We start from the raw sequence: 16,871 nt of genomic DNA, 5'->3' as shown, positions 1-16,871 counted from the left end.
TGTTTACCACCGTGCATGTGTGCTTACAGCATTCAGAGAGTTGAACTGAACATGAGTGGTGGTGCACTTCTGTATTCCCAGTACTTGGGATGCTGAGGCAGAGGGATTATAAACTGATGAGTTGGAGCCCCGCCTGGGGCCAACTCATACATTGAGTTTCAGGCCACCCTAAGCTATATATAGTTAGATGTCTCAGAAAACAAATCTGGAGGTTGTAGAGATGACCCATGGTTAAGAGCACTCGCTGCTCCTGTAGAGGACTGGGATTGGATTCCCAACACGCACACCAGATGGCTCATAACTGATTGTAACTTCAATGTCTTCTTTTGTCCTCTGTGAGCATTGCACATATGTGGTGCACATGCTGACAGTTTTACACACATTCACATAGGTAAAGATAATGAATGAATGAATGAGTAGTTTTTAAAATAACTGGGCACAGAGGTGCACAGCTTTGGAGAAGCAGAGGTAGGCAGATTGTTGGGATGTGTGTGTGTGATGGTGCTGGGGATCGAACCTGAGCCGTGTGGATCCTAGACGAGTGTTTTACCACTTTCCTACCACCCAGCCTAGCTTGTTGTGATTTTTGATTTTTTGAGATCAGCCTGGTCTACCTAAGTTCCAGACTAACCAGGGATGCGTAGTGAGACTCTTGTCTTTTAAAATTAAAAACGGCAGCAAAACCTGGGTATGGTGGCAAACACCTTTAATCCCAACACTCAGGTGGCACAGGCGCATCTATCTCTGTGAGTTCAAGGCCAGCCTGGTCTACATAGAGAATTTCAGGACAGCCAAGGATACATAGAGGGAACCCACCTTAAGAAAAAAAAATTTGGGATGTACCTCGGTTTGCTGAGTGCTTACCTGGCATTCATGAACCTGGGTTCCATTTCCACAGCCATGTAAAATACACCTGTAATCCCAGCAGTCAGGAGAATTAGAAGTGGGAAATCATCCTTAGCCAGAGCTTGGCACACCTTTAACCCCAGAACTCAAGAGACAGATGCAGGTGGATCTCTTTGAGTTCAAGACCACCTCAGTCTGGTCTACAGAGTGAGTTCCAGACTAGCCAGAGCTACAAAGTGAGACAAAAAGAAAAACAAAAAGAAGATTGCTACCACTACTGTTACTATGATGATGATGACGACTAATAATTATAAAACCATTCTCAGCTACAAAGCAAGTTCAAGGCTAGCTTGCGCCATAAACCATAGACTTCTGAGCTGATAGGCACCTGAGATTTTCTGCTCAGTGCCGGACTCTGCCTGCAAGCCTCCCAGGGTGGGACGCAAACTCTGCCTGCTATCGCAATCTGGCCCGCTTGCAGGGTCATTTCTCCCGTCTCTCAGTGCACCAGCTGTTGGTTGCTACTTCTTGATGACTCGGTCACTGAAGCTTAACTCCTTGAGAATCTACTGTATGCATGGCCTCTAAGGAATTCCAAGCTTGCACCACACATTTATCCTGCTGTGCAGAATAAGGGGTAGAGGGACAGAAGAGGGGGTGGCGATGGCTGTCTTGGGAGTGATCGCTCTTAGTAAATACTTCATATTGGGTAGCTGATGGAGTGCTTGCCTCGCCTGTACAGAGCCCTGAGCTGGCGCCTCAGCACTGCACAAACTGGGTGTGATGACTCAGACCCAGAATCCCAGTTCTCGGACGGTAGAGCAGGATGGTCAGGTATTCATAGTCATCCTCTGTTACATGAGTCTGAGGCTAGCCTGGGCTACTCATGAGCCTGTCTCAAAACCAACAGCAGCAAAATATACGCATCAGCAGTGCAATGGACAGCACAGGTGAATGGCTATTACTGTTTTGCTTCTTGACCTGTGTGTACACTTGCCTGCTGCATTCTGTCCTCAGATCCTCTAAGTCCAGGGGCTCAGAGGAGAACTGGGCTTAGGTAGTTCCTGCAGCTGGGATGGGGTCCGCAGACTTCAGGCGGAGCTGAAGGGTAGGCGAGTCCACCCAGAAGTCAGCCAACAAAAGGACATTCAAAGGGTCTAGCCTTGTGCTTGATTTTCCTATGACACTGACCCAGGAGGAGAAGGTGGCCTTTGTGCTAGACATCCCTGTGCCAGTTATATAGAGGGCTTTGGGGAACGGTATGCTAACCCCAAGCTGTAGATTACATGGCAGGGACACATGACTGGTTGGCTAGGTTGAATGTAGGAACGGCCGTGGACTTGGCCTGGAATAGAATCACATATCCATAGGACCCCTGTTGGAACTTGGCTCCTGCCTCTCATTCTCTGGTGGCCTTGGCTTACTCAAGTCTGGCAACACCTCAGAGGCCAGTGCAAGTCACACACGAAGGACAGAAGGTGCTACCAATGTTCATGTTAGGATAGATGTGAGAACAGAGACCGGTGTGCCTTGTCTTGGGTTGGACGATTAGTTACTTGTTGTATAACATAAGGGGGCAGATGCCATTGTCTCCATTTTACAGATGAGAACGTTGAGACCCAGGCAGAGAAAACAAACTGTGTATGGTTCGGCGGAGGTAGCATAGGTGCAGATAGGCAGTTGTCATTGCCTTTCCAGTTCCCAGTTTGAGGTCGTTGAGCTTGTTCTTCTCAATCTCTGGAGTGGGAAGAGGACGCTGGAGGTCTGTGCGCCAGAGGGCTCCAGTTTGGGACACCAGGGCTGCTCTGCTGCGTTCTGCCTGCTCGAGATACGGGAGGTCTTCAAACGCTTCCTAGGCAAGAAAATTCCTGGATACACAACATGAAAGAGTTTCCACGGGGCCCCGTTTCTGATCCACCAGGCATGGCTGCAGTCTCTGTTCAAGACAGCCTGAGAAATCCTCTCTGAGAGGCCCCGCGTTTAGTTCTCACGCATTTAAATGACTTTTCCTTCATCTCTAGCCAGCCCTTGGCACTGTCCTGAGTATCTTACCTGCATTACTTTAATCCTGTGACATCGCAGACTTGAGGGAGAGACTGCTTTGCCCCATTTGAAGAAAGAGGAACTTTTGAGAGGAAGGCCACCCTTTAAGGCCCATGTTTACTTGACTGGTGGACCTGGACCATGAGCCCGGATGGTTTAGCTCAAAACTTAGAAAAGACACTCTGAGCCGGGCGGTGGTGGTGCACGCCTTTAATCCCAGCACTCGGGAGGCAGAGGCAGGCCGATCTCTGGGAGTTCGAGGCCAGCCTGGTCTACAAGAGCTAGTTCCAGGACAGGAACCAAAAGCTACGGAGAAACCCTGTCTCGAAAATCCAAAAAAAAAAGAAAGAAAAGACACTGTCACCAGCCACTCCTGGACAGAGCCTCAGAGGAGTTCGGGTGCTGGGATTACTCCTCTCGGCAGGAGGAGACTCCTGGAGGAGTGGGGGTGGGGTGGGGTGGACATGACTGAGTGGACGGACTGGAAGTAGTTGGCTAGGAGGAGTAAGACTGGTCAGTAGAAGCACAGAGGGCTTTTGGAAGTCCTGGAGAAGGAAGAGGAAACTCACACTTCATTTGTGGGATTTCTTGGCTCCATGGCCCCAGCTGGTGAGGGAGCTGGGATCCAGTAAGTCTGAATGACAAGACCTACTCAGGACTGGTAGTGGAGCCTGAACCTCCTCACTGACTCGTCTGTCTCCGTAGCATGCAAAGGCCACCCCTTTTCCTCCTTTCTCCCCCACCACTCCCTTCCCTGTGCAAAAGAGCACACCTTGCTGCTACAGGCAAAAGGGAAGAGCAGAGGTGTTTAGGGACAGGATTTTGAATACTGATCTCTCTGAGTTCTCCAAAGCCTCTGGAGGGGAAGGTGTGGAGGTCCTTTTTGCAGACTTCTGTACACAAGATAGTGGGCAAAGGCAGCAGGGAAAACATTCGTTCCTGTCTGCTCATACCAGGCATTCTAGATCACAGATTACTGCAGCAACGAGAGAGGCCTAGTCGCGGCCCCTCTGGAGGGGATGCTCTGCCACCAGAAGACATACCGTAAAAATGTAATGGATGAAGAAAGTCATTTCAAATGCCCGTAAATGCTATGGGGCAGCAGGACAGGTTGGAGTAGAACGAACCCAGGAGGATAAGGCTCGGCTTCAGTTAGAGTGAGTGGTCAGGGAAGGCCCTTCTGAACTGAGCCCCGGAATATGAGACAGAGGAAGCCATGGGAATATCTGGGGCAGAGTGTTCTGGCAGCAAGAACATCAAGTGCAGAGCCCCCTGAGGTGGGATTTTCAAAGAGATTATAGGTGGTATGGGTTAGTCACAGGCTTGCATGGGCCCTGTCTGATGGGTCAGGAAGATGCATTTAGACTCAGCCCAGCTGACATGCCTTGAGTGTTCTGGAAAAGTAAGCCCATTTTCTGCAGCCTTCTTGGCCCGAGCTCCCAAGGAAGAGTTGATTAAATAAACAGATAAAGGGAAGGGAGTGTGTCTGTAAGCATCCCTCCTTCCAGTCTGCGAATCCTCCTCTAGGAGAAGCATTTTCCTTGGAGTCTCGAGGACTGGGGTTGGGCCACAGGGCTGGATTGAGGGAAGCCAGGGACCAGGGTGCCCACCTTGCAGCAGAGATGTTGACAAAGGCATCAGAGCCCAACTAAAGTCAGATTGGTCAACGGGGCTCAGATGAAAGTGGATGCAAGAGAAGGTGAGGGGGTGGGAGGAGTCCGTGGGCAAAGAGAAATAATTGTGGAATTTGAGTTGTGGACCAGGGGTTCTGTGTGGTTTGGTGGCTCCTCCATTCCCAGTAGGCCCAGCCATCTGAGCTGCTGTCAGGTCCAGGGGTGGTGGAGGGCTAAACAGGGGAGTGGGTATAGTTAACACAGGGAAGGGGGACAGTTAGGCAAAACCTGAAGGTAGAGGTCTCAACAGCACACGCAGTTCAGTTACAGGCATGGAAGAACCCAGGCTCCCAGCAACAAAACAAACCCTAGGCCTCACCTGCTGGGAAATCTGTTATGTTGAAACCTGCAGGGAGATGACCTCATGGACCTCCATGGCAATGGATAACGCTGGGCCCCTGTTAAAGAGCTCCAACATCTTTTTGCTGCTATCTGGACCATTCTGTCTAGCTGTAGTTCTCCCAGCAGCTTCCTGAGGAAGCAATGAATCAGCTAATATTTAATTTGTGAGATCTTCATCTTCACCTAAGGCATCCTTTGTGTCCGTCTCCAAGACACTGGATTTTCTTGTGCACATCTGGATCTCTGGTCCCCAGATAGGGACTGTCAAGAACAATCCCTGTTTTCCCCAGCAGAGTACCACTGTCCTTAGATGGTTGTCTCCGAGACAACCTGCTAAATGACCTGCTCAAGGTCACGCCGTAAACCAGTGAAGCAAGGAAGAAAAATAAAACTGCACCTAGCGATTGCCACTCGTCTGGAATATTTACTGTGCTATTTCCAGTGCTAAGGAGTGGATGCGATTTACCATTAACCACGTCATTAGCACATTCACGATGACTCTGATGTGCCCATTTTACAGGTGAGAAAATGGTGTACGAGCCATCCACCCCTGGTCCCTGTACACACAGCTAGTGTGTAAAAAGAAAGGGCTTTGAACCTACAGAGTAAGATGCAGGCCTGCACCAAGGACTATTTTGATCTTGGGGTGGGAGTGGTGTTGGCTCTGGGAGTCACCAAGGTCTGGAGCAGGCAGGGCCCTGGGGCAAAGGAGGAAGTACCCTGACTTCTTCGGCATTTCCATTCTTTTTCTGGAAGGTAATTGCTTAGGGCAGTGACAGCCTCCTGGCGAATTACACAGCTGGCTTCCCAGTGAGATTTGTAACAACAACCTCGCCAGCCTGGCAGCCCCCAGCAAGTTCCGGTTTAAGAAACTAATTGCTGGATTGTGGAGTCGGTGCTAAATTGGGTAATTTCTTGGTGACGGCATCTGTGCCACTTCTCCCATTCCCAGATAGATTTGAGGTCTGTCACAGAAAGAAGAACCTGTCGCACACGGCATCTGCCCTGTCCCTCTCTTTCCACTTCCCAGCCAGCCATAGGTAATTGTGGAAGCGGCTGCCTCCCTGACCCACAGGTTCACGTGGCCCACAGGGCAGCTGGCGGGGTCATGGAATGGGAAAGGTGGCTTGATGTGGTAAAATGGAGAAAACAGGGCTAGGGATGTGGCTCAATTGGTAGAGGGGTTTGCCTAGCCAAAGCCCCGTGGTTTGGTCCCCAGCACCGCATAGACCTGAGCTCAGGCCTGCCTCTAATCCCAGGACTCAGAGGTAGAGGCAAGGTGACCACAGATTCAAGGTTGATACTTGTGAGTTAGAGGAGAGAGAGAGAGAGAGAGAGAGAGAGAGAGAGAGAGAGAGAGAGAGAGAGAGAGAGAGGGAGAGAGAGAGAGAGATATGGAACCAACTTCAGGAAGTTTCCTTTATTCTCTTTATTTGATCTTGGACTTAGTATAAACTTAGAGTCCCCACATAGGGGAAAATGGTAAACGAGGCTCTCATTAGCTCTGTGGGATGTGTGAAGTCTTTGTTTGGTTGTTTAATACCTGCTACTTTTGAATGACATTTCGTAAGCTCACTTCTCTGGGCTAATAGCACGGGCAGTAGCCAAGCCATCAGACTGTGTGGAGCTGGGCAATGTGGGCTTTGCAATATCAGCTCTCAGTTGATCTTGGGTAGGGCCAAGCCTCAGTTTCTTTTTCTTTAGATGGAAAGCGTGTGGAGGAATGATAGTCTAGTCTTGGGAGTTAAATACAAGGATGCCTTAAGTGAAAGGACCTTGTCTTTTCAGCCCATATTCACGCTGCAAATGCCTCCTACATGCCAAGCACTGTGCCTAGGGGCCCAGGGGCAGGGTGGGGGCGGGGATGCACTGAGGGTGGTCAGAATTCCTGTGTGGAATTCACATTCTGTCGGGAGGGACGGGCAGTCATGGAATTACACAGATTTAAAATGGCAACTGGATAAGAGCAGGGTACACGATGCCTTGAGAGCGAACAGCAGGGGGATCTGACCTAGTCAGGGAGGCCAGAGAAAAGCTTTCCCTGAAGAAGCAACAACTGGGCTGAGATCTGAAGGGCGCACAGAAGTCAGCCAGGCAGAGGTGGGTGGGGAAGAGCTTTCTGGACGCGGAGAAGGTCCCATGGTGTGAGGGATCATGGGATAGAGAAAAGGCTGGCTTGGCTGAAGCAGAGTGAGCGGGCGAGGGGGAGCGTGTGAGGAGAGGATGCTGGGAAAGCAGGAAGGTGTGCAGGCTCAGTTGGCCAAGTTAAGATGCTAACCCAGGGATACTGGTGAAGAGTAGGGAGCCGAGACGTGACATGGTCACATCTGCATCTCCGAGTGATAATTTGGGTTACCGGAACAGCGAGATCAGTTAGGAGCCTCCTGCATATGTCCCAGCAGAAGGTGATGCTTGAAGTGCAGCTGGATTTGGTAGCGCTACTTTCTGCCACAAATACAGAAAATCTGGCTAACGGTGGTTTAAAATAGTGTGTTCCTTAACATATATAGGCCTGGAGAAAGGCAATCGCTTGTGTTGGTTCCATGGCGCGATGGCGTCAGGACTAACATCTCTGCGATGATCTAAGCCTTTCTCTTGCACTGAGCTAGATACCCTAGAGCTGGCCATTGCTGTCTTATTCCAGCCAGAAAGCAAGGGAGGAAGGATGGCACCAGCAAGCCCTACCCCTTGTCACAAAGGCAGACTTTTCCCCAGGAACCTCATATTATTGTATATAAATCATTAACCACAATGGAATGGCCTGGCGTCATCACAAGGGAGCCTGGGAAGGGAAAGGAGTTTGGGAATCAGTCTTTGCCACACAGCCAACAGTGATTGGTGGGTCTGGAACTAAGGGGCTCGGCTATTTTTAGGAAACAGAATCCATAGGAAGTGGTGATGGATTGGACGATGAGGCCTCTCCTCACTTGCTAGTCCTTCCCATTCATTGTCTTTAGTAATGAGGTGGGGGCTGAGGGAGGAGACATGGGATCTGAAGCATACATAGTGCGCAGGAGGAAGCCAGTTCATAATTCAGTCTTCCCTTTAAAACTGGGTGTGGTGGCCCATTGTGTGTTATCCCAGCACTCTAGAGGTGGAGGCAGGAGGATCAGAAAGTCAAGGTCGTTTCTGGCTGTGTAAGGAATTTAGAGCTGACTTGTGCTACAAGAGGTGAAATTTTCTTTTTTCCTTTAGGAAATACAGGAATGGAATATCCCCTTCAGTAACTTGTATTTAGCCAAAGGGTCTAGACCCCCCAGATAAAGGCTTCTGGTGGGTTTTCTTGAACACATGCGTAATCTCAACACTCAAGAGGCTGAGGAAAGAGGGCCTCCATGCTTGGGATACGTAGCGAAATCCTGTCTCAATAAAAAAAGGAAAAGAAAAAAGTATGGCCTGGGGCTGGAGAGATGGCTCAGAGGGTAAGAGCACTGGCTGCTCTTCCAGAGGTCCTGAGTTCAAAACCACATGGTGGCTCACAACCATCTGTAATGAGACCTGCTGCCTTCCTTGCCAGCAGTACATTGTATGCTTAATAAATAAATCTTTGAAAAAAAAAAGTATGGCCTGGGGAGACGGTTCAGTGTTAAGAGCCATAGTGCACTGGCAGGGGACCCACGTTCAATTCCTAGCACCATGTGGGGGGCTCACAACCACCGGTAACTCCGGCCCCAGGAGGCTGAGCGGCATCTGGCCTCTGTGACCATCAGTACTCACATGTGAATACCCCACACAGACATACAACATACACATAATTGAAAATAACACATCTTTGAAAATGGGAAACAATGGACAAATAAAGGTGTTATGTTAACGATTACACTGTGCAATCTTTGGGGGTTTAAATTTTAATTTACTCACATGTGAATACCCTACACAGACATACAACATACACATAATTGAAAATAACACATCTTTGAAAATGGGAAACAATGGACAAATAAAGGTGTTATGTTAGCGATTACTGTGCAATCTTTGGGGGTTTAAATTTTAATTTTGTTATTTACTCATTTAGTGTGTGTGTATGTGTTCATGGGGGCATGCACAAATGCCATGAGCCACATGTGGAGGTCAGAGATCAACTGTTGTGTGTATCTCTGTGTGTGTGTGTGTTCATGGGGTTGTGCACAAATGCCATGAGCCACATGTGGAGGTTAGAGGTCAACTGTTGGGAATCTGTTTCTCCTTCCCTTTGTGGTCTCTTTGTGGGCCCCACTCAGGTTGTCAGGCTTGGCCACCAGTGCTGTTCTACACACCGAGCCATCTCACTGGCCCCAGTCTTCCAGGGTTTTAAAATGGTTTCATGTGGACTGCGTCATTTGATGTTCGCCGACGTCCTGCGTGATGTGTGAGCAGGTGTTATTAAGGTTAGAAGACCATACCATTTGTCTGATAGCATAGACCTGGTCCTGGGGCTATGTTTTATTGCTAGACAGTTCTTTCCTGTTGTAGGGCATGGGTGCGAGGTGTCTGTCTGGAGAGGAGTCATTGTCCGAGACTAGAGCTAAAGGAACTGAGAACCAAGTTTGTGAAGAACTTGATGGCTAGCTGGATGGGGTGGCTCACACCTCTAATCTCAGCACTGAGTGGGTGGTTGCAGCCAGATCGAAGTTCAAGGTCATCTTTGGCTATAGAAGGAGTCCTAGGGCTGGAGAGATGGCTCAGTGGTTAAGACTGTTTGCTAGGCTCTGGGTTTGTTTCCCACACCCACACGGTAGCGCACAGTGATCTGCAACTCCAGTTCCAGGGGATTTGGCATCTTCTTCTGACCTTGGCAGGCACCAGGCACACGGGTGATGCACAGACATGCATGATGGCAAAACACTCATGCACATAAAAATAAATCTTAAGAAGAAGAAAACAAAACCAAAGCAAAACAAAGCAGTTTGATGGCAGCCCAGCAACTTGGTGGCAGCAGGTGTGGGAAGGTCGTGGGAGGGCCATCTGCAAACACCCAGCATCCGGGAGTTCAATGTGAGGCTCCAGTTTGGTATGAATATAGGCAAGGTAAACGGGATGGCGCGAGGTTCAGCCAAAGTGGCCTTTGTGGTGTGAGTCTTGCATCCATGTCCTTCTTGGGGCAGCAAAAGGAATATGCCACGGACAAAGGTCCAGGCTAGTCGAAGCTCCACCCCAGGGGGGAAGTGGTTCTCAAATGGTTTTCTATGAGACTTAAACCATCTTGGTCTGAACACTCCCCTCTGTTATCCTAGCAAAAGGACAACGAAGAAGAATTGCCATAGAGTCAGGCTCTTGGTATCAATAAGGTTACTCCCGTGTTCCTCTAGGCAAGATAGCCAATAGCTCCTTTGGTCCAGGCCCCGGAGCTGGGAGCTGCACACGTCTGAACCTTTACTCTCTAGAAGATTCCACCAACTTCCACAATCTTCTTTATTGTGTCACAGCCCTCGGGGCCAGGAAGTTCGTCCTGATGTCTGAGTGTGCCTCTTTCACTGTTATTAATCATGCCCACAGAGCTAGCTTTTCCTTCTGACATCTCTGTGTCTAATAATGGCTTCATTAGTCCTCCTAGTCAAGGCTGCCGCATATTCCAGAGTCGTTCTCTCTCTCTCTCTCTCTCTCTCTCTCTCTCTCTCTCTCTCTCTCTCTCCTCCTCCCTCCCTCCCTCCTTCCCTCCCTCTCCCTCTCCCTCTCCCTCTCCCTCTTCCCCCCCTCTTCCTCTCTCCCAGTATTTGACAAACCCTAACCACCTTCTGGAACTTTCCCAGACCACCCCTCAGAATTTGGTATTTACATTCTTTTTCTACCTTGTACCCACTGTTTTCTGGGAATCATCCCACACCCACCTTTCTCTAACCCATATTATACTTCAAATACATCTTTCTCCAGGAAGCCTTCCTTGACTGTTATCTTCTGAATCTGGTCTAGCTGTTAATCAAGCTAGCCTAGCATTTTGTCCTCTCTCTCGGGCACAGCCATTTCCTCATCTACTCAGACAAACACCCACTTAGCATGGGCTCGAGTCAGAGATGGCCGGGGCCTATTTTTTGCCTTGCTGGAGACCTTGGCAGTTGGGGGAGATGGAGACTGAAGCAAACAATTTCAATGGAGCATGTTCGCTGCTTCCTTGGGGGTACCCAGAGTGTCATAAAAGCCCAAATGAGAGGCATAACCCAGAATAAAGAGTACAGCAAGTCTCCATGGGAAGGTGAGGCTTCATATGAGTAAGTGTTAGCCGGGAGGAGAGCTTGTGGGAAGATGAGAGGCGATTCAAAGAGGAAGGAACAGCTTGTGCCAGAATATAGGAACCCAATAATTCTGTCCTTTGAGGCTCCAGACCCTTTAAGGACGGGGCCACTCTTAAATGTCCTTAGTACACTTCTCATTTAGTCTCTCTTGCAGTAGGCGCTCTACAGATGTCTGTGGAATGCAGCCATCTTTAAGGGCAATGAAAATGCTCTAGCTCAACACCATAGACAGATCACACCGACACCTGCAATTGGAGGTAGTCCAACCTGTGAGTGCATTTGCATACATTTGCATAATGAAGCCAACTTCATTTCCCTGAGGGTCTGAAGCCTCTGCATCATGGGGTATCCAACCAGTCCTGGTTTGGGGGGTTGGGAAAGAAAATTGTCAGGCCAGAGACCTGTCCTGAGGACTCCAGGAGAAACCTCATTCCTCCTCCAGTGTGACTGCTGCCTTCTTTCTTGTCTGTCAGGAGCCAGTGGTCCTGTGCCTGCTGAAGTTAGGATTCTACCTCGTGGTGGGGATCCTGACGTCAAGGATGGGACACCCCGGATGGTGAGTATTAGGGAATTTGGGACATGGAGAGTTATTCAGAGTCTCAAACCCAAATATTTGATTCGAAGTGACTCAGCCCATTTATTGGCTTTTCCATCTCCCCTTGTTGAGCTCCATTTTCTCATGGTAAGTGTGGATAATGTCTACATGACAGGATTTTCTGTCGGCTTAGAGACAGTGAGGTGTGTACAATGCCCCGTGCATCACTAGTGTTAGGGAACTAGGAGGAGCCGAGCTGCAGGCAGGGTTGGAAGAAGCCTGAGCAGAGTGGGTGGGGGGGTGGTGTCGGTGTGGGGAGGAAGGGAGCTGGAGTTTTAGGAGGTGCTGTTGTCTGGAGTCTTTGAGGCTGTCCTCTCCTAGTCAGCAGATGGCCCTGGAGCTGGTCTGGGATGGGGGAGGGCTCCGTCTGCCAGATCCTCTGTCCCTGTCCCTCCTGCTGTCACCTCCTCCTGCCCGTAGCTCCTGTCCTGGCAGCTCCTGGAGTCCTGATGGGAGGCAATTCTTGCTGAGAGCTGACCTCTCCTGTCCTGTAGCCTTGGCAAGCCTGGGATGGGGGCCAGAAATATTGGTTCACAGTGGCTTCTCCACTGGCTCCTGGCCTCACTCAGGAGAGTACTCACTGGGAGTAAGAACTCCTGGGTTCCAGTCTCAATCTAGTGGTCACAGGTTGTCTGTCTAACCAGCATTCCTTCTCTGGAGTCTTTCCTGCCTCCACGGAGCCCTCCATGGAGAGGGAGTGTGGCAAAGGGTGATGGCAAGGGGTGGGCTGTGGGGAGTGTCTGGAAGCCAGCAAAGGTAGACGGAATCAACTCAGGTTTTCCTGACTATGGAATTCTCAGGGTGGAGGGGAGGGGTGTTAGGGAGTGGTATGGAGATGTGACTTGAAGTTAGTGTCGTCTTCCATCATGGCGCTTGGGTGCTCAGTCTCCAAGGCCCGACATCGGCAGCAGAGGGTTGTGGGATAGCGTTGGGGCAGAGGGATGGCTGTGGATCAATTTGCTACAGCTTAGCGTGTTAAAAGCCAGTTCACCTAATGACGGGTTTCTTTGACTCTGTTGTATGTCTGCTTGGGTCTCCTTTTGTTTTTGATAATCTAAGGATATTTAAAAGCCCATTTGGCTGAAAGCATTCCCTCTCGTGAATAAGTATTTATCAAATTTGCAGCACTGATGAATGATGGAATTATTTTGCGCCCTTGTCTCTTTGTCTGTTATGACTGTTTTAAGGACTTTTCAGTCCCTGTGTGGAGAGATAGTATAATTAATCACAATAAATTGGTATGCACTACCACCAGGGATGCCACGGTGCCTAGTGAAAGATGATTTTAGGTGAAGTGGCCTGTTGTTCAGTCCAAATCCTTTTTCTCCCTATTTTCTCAGGAGGTTCCTGGGGCCTGGCCCCCAACAATATGAAGAGCCTTTGCTGAGGCCATGAGGGGTTACCATGGCGACCGAGGCAGCCATCCCCGCCCAGCCCGCTTTGCTGACCAGCAGCATATGGACGTGGGCCCAGCTGCCAGGGCCCCGTACCTGCTGGGCTCCAGGGAGGCCTTCTCCACCGAGCCCCGCTTCTGTGCTCCAAGAGCTGGCCTGGGACACCTTTCTCCAGAAGGGCCCCTGAGCCTGAGTGAGGGCCCATCATCCGTAGGCCCTGAGGGAGGCCCAGGTGGGGTGGGGCCTGGGGGAGGCAGCAGTACCTTCCCCAGGATGTACCCCGGCCAGGGCCCCTTTGACACCTGTGAAGACTGTGTAGGCCACCCACAGGGCAAGGGTGCCACCCGCCTGCCTCCCACACTCCTGGATCAGTTTGAAAAGCAGTTACCAGTTCAACAAGATGGCTTCCACACACTCCCATACCAGCGAGGTCCAGCAGGGCCTGGGCCTGGACCTGGATCTGGCCCTGCCCCTGAGGCTCGCAGCGAGAGTCCTAGCCGCATCCGGCACCTGGTTCACTCTGTGCAGAAGCTCTTTGCCAAGTCCCACTCTCTGGAGGCACCCGGGAAGCGAGACTATAATGGGCCCAAGGCCGAGGGAAGAGGTGGCTCTGGGGGAGACAGCTACCCTGGCCCAGGCTCTGGAGGCCCTCACACCTCTCACCACCACCATCACCACCACCATCACCACCACCACCAGTCCCGGCATGGCAAACGGAGCAAGAGCAAGGACCGCAAGGGGGATGGGCGCCACCAGACCAAGGCCACAGGCTGGTGGAGCTCTGATGACAATTTGGACAGTGACAGTGGCTTTCTGGCGGGTGGGAGGCCCCCTGGAGAGCCTGGGGGTCCCTTCTGCCTGGACGCTCCAGACGGGTCCTACCGGGACTTGAGCTTCAAGGGCCGTTCGGGCGGGTCAGAAGGCCGCTGCCTTGCATGCACTGGCATGTCCATGTCACTGGATGGACAGTCGGTCAAGCGAAGTGCCTGGCATACCATGATGGTCAACCAGGGCCGGGACGGATACCCAGGGGCCGGGCCAGGCAAGGGGCTCCTGGGTCCAGAGACCAAGGCCAAAGCCAGGACTTATCACTATCTGCAGGTGAGGCTTGGTGGGGCGGGGAACCATGTTCTGAGTCCTCACCAGTCTGGTCCACTGGGGAACGGTGGACATGGCTGGGTGGAATCCAGCTGTCCCTGTACTTGGAGGTCTTGAAGGCAGGAGGTTCTGCCTCTGTCATGCCTTGCGTCCTGTTTGGGGCTTTACTTTATTCATTTGTACAATGACGGGACTGCTCTAATTTGAGCATGAATGCCAAGAGCAGGAAGACGTCTTGACCTTCTGATTAGGACAAGATGCGCTGACCTCTGTCTTCTGTTGTTGAAGGCAACGTGAGGTTAAGGCAGCGGATGGGGCAGAGTGGCATTACCTAGAGTACTGCCTTGGAGCTTGGCAGCTGGAGAGAAGTTCATCCTGCCCCGAGCCCTTCCCTAGACCTTTTATACTCAAATCCAGTTGGTCCAGTTATTGGAATGTGAAGATGAGATTCCAGAACACATCTCTTCTGGGAGCTGTCATTCTGGGCTATGGTGTGGTGGGACAATCCAGGAAATGATGGGGGAGCCTGGAGGCATGCATGTTGGGGGTTTTCCAAGGCTGGTGACACAAAGGAGTGAATCCTGTTGTCCCTACAGGCAGGGCACAGTGATGGCAGTGGAGTTCTCCCATACAACCTTGTGGTCCCTTTGCCAATGCTAGGAGCTCTGACCCCTTTTCTGGGGCTTTTGTTTTAGCTTCATCCAAGCCATACTGATTTTGTTATTGCTCCTTTCACTTTTGGAGGAAAAACCGGTACAAGTTTTGGCGATCTGGCAGACTTAAGGGTATCTCCAAAGTCCGCATTTCTCCTAGGTTGTTAATCCACATTCGTTCATGATACAGTGATCAGGGTCCCTGCTGCCCGAGAGCTCACAGTAGCCCAGGGAGCAGATGGTAAGCTGTGTGACAGAAGAGAATCCTGAGTCTTGTGGGAACACAGAGGAGGCTCCTTGCTCACCTGTGGGTGGTGGCTAGGGCTGGCTGGGGGAAGCTTCTGTGCAGAATGGCTCCAGAGCTGAATCTCTGTGAGGAGCTGGAGTTATTAGTCAAGTGCAGATCGAAGGTGTTCCAGAAAGATCCTACGGCGTGTCGGAAGGCATGGAGAGGTGAGCTTGCGTGAGCCTTTGGGGTGACGTTGGCCTTGCCTGTCAGTTGTACTCATGTTAGTACCTTCCTGGGGGAATCTCATGGAAGCCCAAGAGAGCAGATTGGACCATAGGAAAAACAGGACTAGACATCTGGGATCTGAGCTGTGTGGGTCAGCTTCAGACTGCTCCCTCCTGGGTGGCAGGTGCCCCTCCTCCCCCGGCACCAGACCTGGCTACCGTTTTTGCTGCTCCCTGCTGCTTCTCCAGGGTTGGCCTGACCTCCCTGGGGGCTTTCTTTTTAACATGCTCCTCACAGTGTCCTGCGGAGGAGCAAGGAGCTCCGCAGTGGCCGTGGAGTGGGAGCGCTGCAGCGTGGCAGTGCGTACCCTGGCTGTCCCATTTGCTGGCCTCCTGCCACTCCTCTCTAGAGGATGGGGGCGGGGATGGCACTCAGAGCCTGGGGTTCCAGAGCATCCTAACAGGATGGGGCTTGGGTGGGGGCTTGAGCCCATTTGTGGGTGAACTGAAGACTGCGTGGACCTTTCCAAAACAGCCTATACTTTCCTGGCACAGAAGTGGGGGAGGGGGAGGTGGCTCTCTGACTGTGTGACCTGACCTGGTGTCTTCATTGGGATATTACCTCCTCTTTTTTTCTTTTTCTTTTTAAGATAGGGTCTCATGTAGCCCAGGGTGGCCTCCAACTGACTGTCTAGCCCGAGTTATCTCCATCTGCCTCCACCTACAGCGAGCAGTAATACATTGCCACACCCAGCTTCCTGCCCCTTTAACAAAGCCCGGTTTCTCTCACTGGATACTCTGAGTCTTTTCTGGATCCCCGCTTCCCCCTCAGCTTCATTCATTTCTTTTCTGCTCCCATCTTCCTTCTGATGGAGCTCTGGCCGCTCAGTGAGCCCGCTCCCTTATGAGAGTATCGCCCTGCACCTTCAGCCTTCCCGTGAGTCCCCCCTCTCTCAGCCTTGCTCCTCTTGGAGCCTCCAGACCCGCCCTGTTTAACCGCTTCCGTCTACCGTACGCTTTACATCCCTGCCACCTCCCCAGCCTTCTCTCCTTATATCTCATCTTCACAGCCTAGGTGACCATCATGGATTCCAACCCCTGCCGGGTTGGTCCCTCCCTCCTCCACCTGGGCTCCTCAGCCCCTTCATCCCTCTGCTGCCCCTGTTGTTAGAGACGTTCTTGACTGGCTCTCTTGAAAATGCATCCACAGCTGCTTTTATCCTGAGACATTTCTCCAGTCCCTCGCCCCCTACCACATCCTGTCATCCCTGTCTACAGTCCGTGGAGTGTAGCTTTCTCTCCTCACTTTCCTTCAGTTTCCAGCGCAGTCAGATTTCCACACCCTGCCTCGAAAGTGCCCTGGGTCGCGGTCACCAGTGGTCTTTGGACCGCAGCGCCCAACAGTGCCTTCAATGCCTATAATAATAGCCACCATTTACTGAGTGGTTCCCGTGCGCTAGGCGTTCTGTGTTGCTTGTTTATCCTTCCCACCAACCGTTCTGATGTAGGTATAATTACTTTTACCAATTTACCGACCGGGAAACTGATACTTGGCGCTTATAATT

The 16,871-nt window shown here is 51.2% G+C and overlaps 1 protein-coding gene across 4 annotated transcripts in view; it reads left to right on the top strand.

Annotated features, from left to right (window-relative positions):
- Dlgap3 (DLG associated protein 3) overlaps positions 1–16,871 on the top strand; it is a 65,150-nt gene that overhangs the window by 12,905 nt on the left and 35,374 nt on the right. For 3 of the 4 annotated variants that reach the window (XM_005353225.3, XM_026781904.1, XM_026781903.1), the window contains 2 exons: positions 11,587–11,669; positions 13,049–14,203. In XM_005353225.3, the coding sequence (XP_005353282.1) occupies positions 13,100–14,203 (1,104 nt within the window). In that variant the 5' untranslated portion in view covers positions 11,587–11,669; positions 13,049–13,099. Of the gene's footprint in view, positions 1–11,254; positions 11,383–11,586; positions 11,670–13,048; positions 14,204–16,871 lie in introns of those variants that run through there. The other variant, XM_026781905.1, reaches the window with a different exon arrangement.

This window comes from Microtus ochrogaster, chromosome 10 (assembly GCF_000317375.1).
Source record: "Microtus ochrogaster isolate Prairie Vole_2 chromosome 10, MicOch1.0, whole genome shotgun sequence".
NCBI lineage: Eukaryota > Metazoa > Chordata > Mammalia > Rodentia > Cricetidae > Microtus > Microtus ochrogaster.
The sequence above is the reverse complement of the archived record's forward strand: the minus strand, read 5'-3'. Positions and strand labels throughout refer to the sequence as shown.